The 11,062-nt window shown below is 45.8% G+C and overlaps 1 protein-coding gene across 1 annotated transcript in view; it reads left to right on the forward strand.

Annotated features, from left to right (window-relative positions):
* Nucleotides 1-9,656, forward strand: part of PCGF3 (polycomb group ring finger 3) — a 98,502-nt gene extending 88,846 nt beyond the window's left edge. Inside the window, exon 9 of the mRNA XM_085849023.1 lies at nt 5,777-9,656. Within this exon, the coding sequence (XP_085705149.1) occupies nt 5,777-5,824 (48 nt within the window). The 3' untranslated portion in view covers nt 5,825-9,656. The remainder of the gene's footprint in view (nt 1-5,776) is intronic.
* The last annotated feature ends 1,406 nt before the right edge of the window (nt 9,657-11,062 follow it).

Raw genomic sequence — 11,062 nt, forward strand, 5'->3', positions numbered from 1 at the left:
TTGGCACTGCTCCCTGGGGTGGGGTCATAGGGTCAAATACCAACAAATGCAATTAAACAGGAAACATTTTTGAAAGTCAAACCTTGACATTGGGTCATTCCTGGTGGACCTTTTTGCCATCTTTCAACTTTACTTTAGGTGGGAAGTGTGGGGATTTGCGATGACGTACCATCAACTTCGCTCTAGTTTACTTTTTCAGTCACCACACGTGTATACACATGCTTTGTACAGGCAAATGCATTCACTGGCAACTCACGGTGGTTGACCGACTGAGTTCGGCGATGAGCAATAACTTCCCACAAGATCTCTTCGTGAATCGTGAAAGCGATTTGGGGATCATTGTAGACCGAAGATATCAACTTTGATTTCCAGACCATGAGGTGAGGGCAGATTCTGCTCAGCCTGAAGTGCTCTTTTCCACACCGGTGGACCATATCAATGTCTGGTGGTTGGCCCAATTGACATGAAGGGCCAATCTGGCAGACGAAGGTGGAAGACCTTCATTTTTAGCTCACCTGCAACATAGTTCCGGGGAGCTTGTGTGATGACGCGTCGTCCGTCCGTTCGCGTCCATCTGTCCGTCCACAAATACTTGCAACTTCTCTGAAACTACACATATGGTTTTGATGAAACTTTACCACAACGTTCATCACCGTGTATGTGCTAAAGTTTGTTCATGGCATTAAAAAAAAAATCTGGCCCTAAGAGGGTCTACAGGGGTTGCCCCCCAAAATAGGTATTTGCTTTCTTCTCGGAAACTACACATGCAATTCTGATGAAACTTGACCACAACCTTTATCACCCGTGACGTACCAAGGTTTATTAATGGCAGTAAAAGAATGGGGGTCTTGAGGGTGTCGATGAAGGAAGTTTATAAGGGGGGGGGTTCCCCCCAAAAGAGGTATTTGCTTTCTTCTCAGAAACAACACACAATTCCGATTAAACTTGACTGCACCATCATTACCCGTGATGAACCAAAGTTTGCTCATGACGTGAGAAAAATCAGAGTCTGGGGGGCGGTGGGGGTTGCCCCCCAAAATATGTATTTGCTTTCTTCTCCGAAACTACACACACAATTCTGATGAAACTTGACCACAACCTTCATCACCCGTGATGTACCAAAGTTTGTTCACGGCATTAAAAAAATTCCACAGGTATTTACTTTCTTCTCAGTTACATATTTTGAGGGTCATCCATGCCTACCAGTGGTTCCCTGGTTATCTAATTGAGCCGCTACCAGGTGAGCACCCAGCAGGTATTGCCCCTATGTTTCGGCTTCTTTTGGCAGAATAACGACTGGTAGTACCTGATGTTGTCTAATGTATGGGTATAATAGGCAGCATACAAAGCTCTCACAACATCCTGGGCCTAACTGTTGTGCTGGGCATAACTGTTGTGTAATGAAACCTCATTTTGTCTTTTATTCCTGTATAGAACTATAGCTCTCTGCACCCAAACGCCTTGCAGTGAGTGATAGAGAGCAAGGCCATATCAATGTCAGGGGACCGAAGCACAACTCTGTGGCATCCATGAGCGGCATGCTCGGCATGAAGCTGCATTCCTGTATCGGCTTTCACATGATCGGATGCCCTTAATGATCTCACACTACTTGCCTTTCATGATACCTATTGCTTTGTCCCCACCGTTGAATCTACCTGTCGGTACTTACTGATGACCAAGACACATTTGGCACCCGCTCTCACCCACAAGTGAACTCAAATTTTCCTTGTTCCTTGAATTCTCAATTTACTTTGTTCCCTGCTTTGGGATGAGTGTTTTCAAAACACTGTCAAACGTTTACTTCATGTGCGGCTGATGTTCCTCTTTTGGTTCGTTCTGCAAATATGATGGATTTCACTTTTCACTTCACAAATACAACATCCACCCTATTCTTTGTCGAATACAACGTCCACCCTATTACTGTCACTTTGACCCAGTAGAGCTGTCACAACATGGTAGTGCAGCATTTGCCATTTCTACAAATGTTTTTTCAAAACAACGAGAATGTGTTTCAAATCAATTTCCCTTCCCTCGGCTGCAATCACTCGGCAACCGAACGGCCACGATCAGCAGATATGGTTGTGACCTTCTCATCAGCAGTCTTTACTTGCGTTTGCTGTGTAAGTAAAGGAAGGTGTCTTGATCTTTTCATGTGGTAATGGGTACCAGGATTTTACCTCATTTGTGTTGAGCCTTTGTTCAATGAAGGAGGCCATCTGTTCTTTGCCAATCTGTATGCATTGAGCAATTAGCTTGACACCTGTGATGGATTAGTTAGCTTGACACCTGTGATGGCGCAATCAGCTGGACACCTGTGATGCCGCAATCAGCTGGACAGCTGGACACCTCTGACATGAGTCCATAAACACACATGTTTTTTTTAACCTCTGCCACCGAAGGTGGATGGAGGTTTTGTTTTCACCCCTGTTTGTCTGTCTGTCTAAAAACACAATATCTCAAAAAAGTTGTGGACAGATTCAGACAAAACCTGGTGGACAGGTTGGGTGAGTGACGAGGACGAATTGATTAGATTTTGATTCAGGTCCAGATGTAGATCCGGCCGATCGGTCGGATACAAAAAGGAAACTGTTCAGCCTGGTGGAGGTATCTGCCCTTCCAAGTGCCGTGATAGTTTTATATACATCAAGGCTCATGGTGGAGCGAGATGACAGAGGGTAACATAGGGGCAATACCCTTGGGCGCTCGCCTGGTAGATGAATGATACTGAGGAGGAATTCAACATGGGACGAATCATCAAAATGCAACAATGAACCAATGTTGTAGCAAATACCTATTTTGGGGGACAAACCCATAAATCCCCTTTGACTCCTTATTCTTCACTATTTTTTAGGGGGGGGGGCACTTTTGCCGATAAGACATGTGTGAGAGCTGCCAAACCACCTATAGGACTCCGTAATGGCTGCTATTAGGTGCCGTCCCCACGTACTCTTCTTCGTTGTGGTTTACTGGGCTGCAAGCATAATTATGTGTCCACTGCCATCTACTGATGTGGTGATGTTACTCTTCTGCTTCGTTTTGGAACATTCATTTGAAACCATTGGGTCAATTTGATGGCATTTACGGCAGATTATCATGGGGTGTTTTCACATTTGTGTATTATCGGCCACACTTCAGGCCACCAGGGGCCGCCAATGGGTCACGGGCAGTGTCGTGAAGAACAGAGGTCTAAAGGGTACATTCAATTGTAATTGGCGTCTAAGTAGTCAAAAGGGTCTCAATTCTCAATCATGTAAAAAGGATCTAAAGAGGAACAAGTGGTCTAAAGCTCTAAATGGTCAAGGGTCCAAAGCTGTCTGAGGAATGTTAAGGGTCTTTGGGGTCTTCAGGGTCTAAAAAGAGTGAGGTGGTGGATGAAAATACCCAAAGGACAATCCCCGGGTCGAACTTGGTCTGTGTGCCAAATGTGGTGGTTGGTAGCCCAGCTGTCTTTGCAAAAAGAGCGAACATACAGACAAACAGCCAGACAGACAGAGATGGACGACTCATTTTATTTATTGGATGGTCGGATTAATGTGCTGTTGATGTAGTACAGGCATGCTGGGCCAAATGACCTCCTCCTTCATCAAAGTACCATGTATAATGGGGCCGTTCATTTGCCAAATTGATCAGTGATAGCGTTCCTGTGTCATCACTGCCATTGATGCAGAATGGATTTGTCATCAGTCAAACTCGAACACTGCAAGCACCTTTCATACGTCGTTTTCTCCCTGCAAGGAGCTGCTACTATTTGTGTGTGTGTCTACATGGTCGGAGTCCCAAGCTCTGTACATCTCTTGGTGGCATCTTGAAGCATTCAAAACTGAGACGGTGGGCTGATCCATTTCACATTGATGACATCTTTATTATTTTGCTCGTGTTGAAAATTCAAGAAGAAAAGCTGAATTTCCAAACACACAACCCACGACAAGGTCTAAAAGTGACCTTGACCTTTAACCAAATGACCTCAAACTCTGCTAGGTATGAGTGTGTACACATGCTCCGTTTATTTGAAACCCTCCCTCGGGAACTTGTCCTCAAATGGAAACGTTCGCATCAGAGAGAAGGACAAACCATCACGTCGACTGCCACGTCGTGCCAGCTGTTCATCAAGGCCGTAATAATCTATATGCAAATTAAATTACCCAAAGGTATCATTTTCGTGATACAATAATCTTTTCTTGTCGTATTACTACCATATTTACTAAAACTGAAGCAATGATTGTAAAGATCATCATCAATTATACATCCACGCCCTCCGACACCAATTCCGTGATGTTCAGACAGGCCTCAACCCTCATCACGACCATGGACCTGTACAAGCAACTAACACCACAATCCGACAAGGCCTCCGCCATCAGAATTATCAAGTGGGATTGGGGGAGTGCGGGGGTACCCAAGAAGCATATATGCAGTCAAGCCTTGTCCAAGCTGTGTGTCGTGCTTTATTGGAAGGCCGGTATGACTATTAAGAAGCTGTGACGCGTATGGAGTCGGTTTTTGTGCCAAAGACGAGTGGATTTTTTTTCTTCTTCCATGTTTGAATCGTGAGGTTGCGATGGAAGGGTAACAAGTTTACCACATCATCTGCACATGGTGTGTGTGTGTGCAAGGTGCCCATGTTTGCTATTTACACCATGTGGCAATTTTTTTGAGAATGCAAAGCAAGCCGTGGTTTTGCTTCCGTTTCACATCCTGTTGGCTCTCCCTGTGCTCCGAGTGATGTCAGGCCTTCACCACGGCGATGGAGAGCTCGTGCGCAGCTGCTCTTCCCTCTTATCGCACGCTCTGCTCGATGAACTGCATGAGCAAAATGATCAAAGAATGAACAAAAGGGTTTAATGACTTTATTACATCAATGGCCTCGGCACGTGACACGAGGGTTGAGGGAGTCGTAGGGATGTCAGACAAACACCAGTACAAGTTGATCGAGTTTAAGAGAAGTTTTGCATTCCTCGACGGTTACCTAAACTTGATCAACTTGTACCGCTGCTTAACTGACATCCTGACGACTCCCTCAGCTCTTTCGTCACGTGTCGGAGGCGATTGATGTGATGAAGTCACGTCTGTTCCATCTCACAATTCATCCCTGTGTCCTCTTCCCTCTTGCAGTGATGTGTTTTCATCTGCCAGATTGATGGTCGGGGTTGAACATGTTCCCTGTAGTTTTCTAATTGACAGTGTCGGCCCCCACGGTTGATTTTTGGATCGCTCGGTTGATTGAAATTGTTCCATTGGAATTGCACACTTTCTGACGGTAGATTTTCCACATGAGAACTCCATTAACTCCTTCCCTTGGGACACGTTGCTCGGATACAGAGTCCTCTATCTTGGTGACGGTGTCTGTCTGATATTCATGGTTATTGATGTCGGACACGTGTGTGTGTGTTCAAGTCTCACAAATGGAAAATGTGTTCCATGACTCTTTGGGAGGATGGTGTGCGTTTCATACTCAAGTTTAAACATCGACTTCAACGTTTCGTTTCTGGCTCGTAGCTGCCGAGCTGAGCTCTTGGGCCAGAGGGAGGCAGTGCAGTCTGCATTTACGCTCATGGCCGGGGCCTCGTCGACGTCTCTGTATCACTTGCATGCCTCCAACCTTTTCTGCCCCATCCGTTGTCGAACTGCAAGTGGCTGAGTGCTGCATTAAAATGGAGTGGGATTCTTGAAAGTGATATGAAACGGCGATATTTTGGTGAAGGGAATTTTATTTGTGTTTGTGAGATGTTTGTCTCTGCGTGAATGTTGTTCCGTTAACAGTCTCGACGTTCTCTTGCAGAAATCCCCGCTCCTGCTGCATTACCGGCCCAAGATGGAGCTCCTATAAGGTCCCGAAGCACATCGACACCGTTGACGTGGTCCAGCTGCCCGGCTGCCGTCGTGTGCCTCAGCCAGAGAGGGTGTTTGCCAAGCCGTAGTCGGGACGCGTCTGCGTGCTCGCCGGGTGCGAGGCACCTGTCTGTCTGCCGTCTCATTTAGTCGTGCAGCATAACTTTGGACCACAGTTGCTGTTCCACATGAGTCGGTCAGACTGGTTGTAGGTTTACGCATACCTCTTTGAGCTTCACCCGACAGCCAAAAATAGTCTTTGATCCCTCTCCCCTCCTCTATTTGAACCCTAACCCTCCCACGACGTTTCTTTATCCTCCTCCTCCTTACCTTTGTCCATTTTGTCTTCATCTCCCCCTTGTGCCTCCAACTCCCCCTTTTATGATGCAAGTTGCACATTTGCAGTGGCCTGCATGCTGTATATCCGTAACAGCAATGATTTTTTTAAGCTGTGCCCTGCTCAGGACCAATCCTACCACACTTAACGACCCCATGTTACACCTCCACGAGCGTATTTTTACTCCACACACAGTCTTCTGCACTATAACAGCATTAACAAGAGGAAAAACTACTTGAAAATGTGAAATTTCTAATTCACTTTGCAATGCTCTAATTATTTCTGTTACATTGTTTTCCACGTCCTTCATAGTATTTTATTTGCAGATCGTTTCTTTTTCGTGTTCTAATCTTATCCTCGTCCTTACGTTCGCCTCCTCGGTTTTCCGGCTGACGGCCCATTTGTGGCCGGGGTCATGGAAAAGACCGGTTGCGATGCGAGCGAAGCGACTCCTCGTGGACCGAGACGTGTTCACCTCAGTAGGGGGTCTCGTCGTCCATTTCGCCAAGAGGACCTTATTCTCTACAATGAGGGATTTTTTTCATTTTGTGCCAGATAAGGTCGAAGCTATCGCAGCCTGGACATTGTTTTTTTTTTAATTATTATTATTATTATTATTATTATTATTATTATTTTTTAGAAAACGTTTTGAACAAATTACTTTTAAGTCTTTGTCACTTCCAAAAACAAGATTCCGTGGCTTTGCACTAATATTCAGTCATCGGCCTTCAGTTAGAGATTTCGAACTTGTAAAGAAACATTGGTTTTACACGGAGCTCACTCTTTATTTTGAATTCTTATTTTGGTATCAATTGTGTCGAACAGCTTTTTGTACATAGAAATTGAGAGGAAATTGTAGGTGGGCATGCCATGGAATTTCGACTCTTGTGCTTTCAATGGTGCTTTATTTTGTATTATTTTGTACATGGCGGGGGTGCATAAGTACGTCGATTATTCCTGCGAGCAGACACCCAAAGCGTCCAAAAAAAGGTTTGACCGGTTCGTAAGGATGGATTTTTGAATCGTTTCTAAATCAAAATACTGTGCATTTATACCCGAGTACACTAAGCGAATCTGTCGTGACGTTCAAGCACGCCGACTCTGGTACGAGGAAGCGTCGATGGCTGGGTTTCTCTCGAACTTGCCATATCGTCGGCATGCGAACTTGTCCCGCCCAAGCCCGAATGATGCTGGGTCTCAGCACCGGGCACAACACCAGTATTCACTTTCCTGTAAACTGAACCTGGTGATTAAAGCCTGCTACCCTGGGGGTGTAAAGCTGCGGCGCGGTTGTCGTACACGACCGTGACTCTTGTAGCGAAGCTGGTGGCGTGACGTGATGCTTCATCTTCCTGCCCCTTGGAGGTGACCATTGTCAGTGTTCTTCTGCGAAGCTGACAGTCATCCGTTTGAAAGCCCCGATCCATTTTCTGCCTTTGGCTTGACCCTCAACCCCTCCTTAAAAGCCTTAAAGGAGCAGGTGTTACCAAGGTTGGCAGTGATCACAAGAGCAGGTCGGTCGTCATGCAAGCCTGGTGCTGGGACATGTCTCAGACGGGAGCCATAATCTTACTCGTCGTTCAACATTGATCCGCCATCTTTAGCAGGTTCCTTTGCTTTTTTTTTTTCCCGAAATAAATACCACATTTATTTACTATTTCTCTTCTTCCTCCTCGTCTGTCTTTTCTTGTCCTCTTGTTCTCCTTATTGTAACATTTTTTTTTCTTCCTGATCTTTGTTGCTGTTCTTCCTTCCTCGATTTTTAATCGAACTTTTCTCCTTGCATTAAGAACATTGCACTATTAATAATCTAGTGTCGTTTACAAAGTCACTACAAGTCCAATCTAGATCTTAGATGAACGCTTAAAATCACTGTGTCTCCTTTACTTGATTGAAGGGAAGAGGGGGGATTGGGGTGATCTGCTTTCTGGAGGTACAATGTCCAACAACAAACATTTGTAGGCAAGTGTAATGCAATGGTTGAGCTGTGACTACTGAAATACAACCTCTTGGTCAACCCATCCGTTTGACAGTTCTATGCTGCGGAGTGAGTTCGGGTAACAAACTGAAATTCAATAATATGCTGCACCGGAGCTGCAATCCCTGTGCAATGGAGCCCCGCTTGCCCCGTGCAGGTGCTCCTCTCATTGGAGCCCGACTCGCCGGAGCCCCACTCCTTGGAGGCCCGCTCCCTGGAGCCCCATTCGCCGAAGCCCCACTCCCCCCCCCAACTCGCGCCGGAGCCCCACTCGCCTTAGCCCCCCACGCACCCGAGCCCCACTCGCCGCACACTGGGTTTGTTTCAATCTGGACACGAGCACACGAAGCACACCTTATGTTGTTTTTGCGAATTTTGTACATAGTTTGTGAACAAGTCTGAATCTTTTATTCAGGTTATAATAATCGGTTGTGGAAGTTTGCAGTGTTTTTATTTTTTAATTTCGACCATTGAGCATTGCTTTGTATCTGATGGACTTTTATGGGCCGATTACCTTTCATGATTTTCCTAAAGCTCGAGTGTGGGCAGAGAATAATCGATTGTAATGATATGTATATATTTTATTTATGCTGTACAGCACAGAATTTTAATGACTCATTTTGGTGAGATATTGAAGAAATACAGTATTGTGAGAAATGGAAAATATTATTTTTGATCTTTTGCAAAGCGAGGCTCTCCTCCACGTTGTCGTCTCGTTGCGGTGGTCGGAGTGGCGTGTCCCGCGTCCACGTGTCCACCGCCTGCTGCGGTGCCCCGGTCCTGCACGCACGGATCTCGTCGTCCGTGCGAATCCGGGTCGTCCCATTTGTTCCTCTTTACAAATGTCCCCTCACAGTTTAGAGCATGACGCGCACACCGTTTGCTTCTCACCATGTATCCTCATCTGCCAGGTACACACACCTGCCGAAGTTACCGGAGAGACGTCTCCCTTCTCGAGTACCTTTTGCTCGATCTACCCACAGCCGAAGTTACCGGAGAGACGTCTCCCTTCTCGAGTACCTTTTGCTCGATCTACCCACACGGGGTTACCAGAGAAGTGTGAAACATTCGCACCTTTATTACGAACGAAGTCCTTAAACCGCTTCTCTTAATTATCCAATCCAAAAATATCACATGACAATTATAAATGATTTTCCATGGAAGATCAATTTACACTTTTGTAGTTCAAGATCCAGCTTTGTTTTGTGAATCATCTTCTTAATCAAACAGTGCTCGCCCCCCCACCCCCAAACCATCCCCATTTTGATGCATTGCTCGTGTTTCCATCACCAGCAATGTGAGTGGTGGTGGATATCAAAGCCTGCATTCTCGACCCATTTCTACATTTATGTTCCAACAACCAATGTTTATCTCATCCAGATTTTGCTTTGAATCTTTTATCAAAAATAATTGGGGGGGGGGGGGGAGATACTGCACATTTGTGCTTGTCCTTTGCGCATTTTTTTTCTACATCTCTTTATGTTGAATTTTTTTTTATTAAAATGGAATAGTTGACCTTCGTGCTTGTTTTTATTGTTTTTGTGCTGTTTGGGATTAGCATGTGCATTATAGAGCAATGAGTCTCGTACCCCCATTTAAGGTCTCTAAGATGTCTCTGTGGCTTTGCTCCTTGTTTGGTATTTCGATCAGTTACACCCTTTGGGTGTTTTTTGGTGTACCAAGTCGAGGCTCGTGGAAGAGCTAATACACACAGAACATATAACAAGGCAGGTATGCAAGTGGGGCAAGAGGGGCAGGAGAGGGAAGAAATATGAGATCTGTGGAAGGGAGAGGGATGCGGTGGGGTACACGGGGTCAACAAGGAGGAAATACAGGGACTTTCAGGAAGGAAAGCAGGGAATTTGAAGGAGGTGGGTTTGGGGTGGATGAACGGGGGTAGAAAAGATCGAGATTTTGGATGGGGAAGAGATGAGATGGTGGTGAACAGCTGTTTTGAAGACCTGGAGGGAAGAGAGGGATCGAACAGAGTGTTGGAGTTTGTTCCAAAGGTGGGAAAATGAAGAATGAAAGAGTGAAGGTGAGCAGTGATTCTTGATTTTGGTAGTTTCAACAGAAGGGGGTTTTTTGGCAGACCTTGTACGTCCTGTGGAAATACAGGGTGGGGGGGGGGGGGACACAGATCACAGACAGAGCAAGGGGGGGGCAAGGCTGGAGAGGAGATGGTTGAAGACAAAGACCACTGACCTGCCAGTGGTGAGAGACCTGCCGAGTTGGAATCTTATGCAAACATCTCTTCAAGATGAACCCTTTTGGGTGTTGAGTGTACAGTAATGCATTGTAAAATATCTCTCTCTTCCTCCATTTCACACTCCTCCTTTCTCTCTCTCTCTCTCTCTCTCTCTCTCTCTCTCTCTCTCTCTCTCTCTCTCTCTCTCTCTCTCTCTCTCTCTCTCTCTCTCTCTCTCTCTCTCTCTCTCTCTCTCTCTCTCTCTCTCTCTCTCTCTCTCTCTCTCTCTCTCTCTCTCTCTCTCTCTCTCTCTCTCTCTCTCTCTCTCTCTCTCTCTCTCTCTCTCTCTCTCTCTCTCTCTCTCTCTCTCTCTCTCTCTCTCTCTCTCTCTCTCTCTCCTTCCCATTCTTCCTCCCTTTCACATTCTCTCTCTCCCCTTTTTCTTTACCCTGCCAGGGATTTTAACTGGAGTATTGGCACAGTGGCTTACTGTGGGATCTGTAACACCCACCAGCGACTACAGCTCAAATCTACCGTTACCCTACACACGTGAAGTGTGAAGTGAAACACGGGGTAAAGCACATTGGTTCACTTCTGTCTGTAGCCTGGTGTTGGCTTAATGATTACGGTGGCTGGCTTACAATCCTAGGGTCTTGAGTTAGTTAAACCCCTGTCGTACCGTTGAATAGCACAAGGTAGGTAGCTTGACTCAGCCTGTCATCCTTCTGAGGTC

The sequence above is a fragment of the Eptatretus burgeri genome, chromosome 12 (genome assembly GCF_056783735.1).
Source record: "Eptatretus burgeri isolate ZD-2024b chromosome 12, Ebu_testis_v1, whole genome shotgun sequence".
In the NCBI taxonomy this organism is placed as follows: domain Eukaryota; kingdom Metazoa; phylum Chordata; class Myxini; order Myxiniformes; family Myxinidae; genus Eptatretus; species Eptatretus burgeri.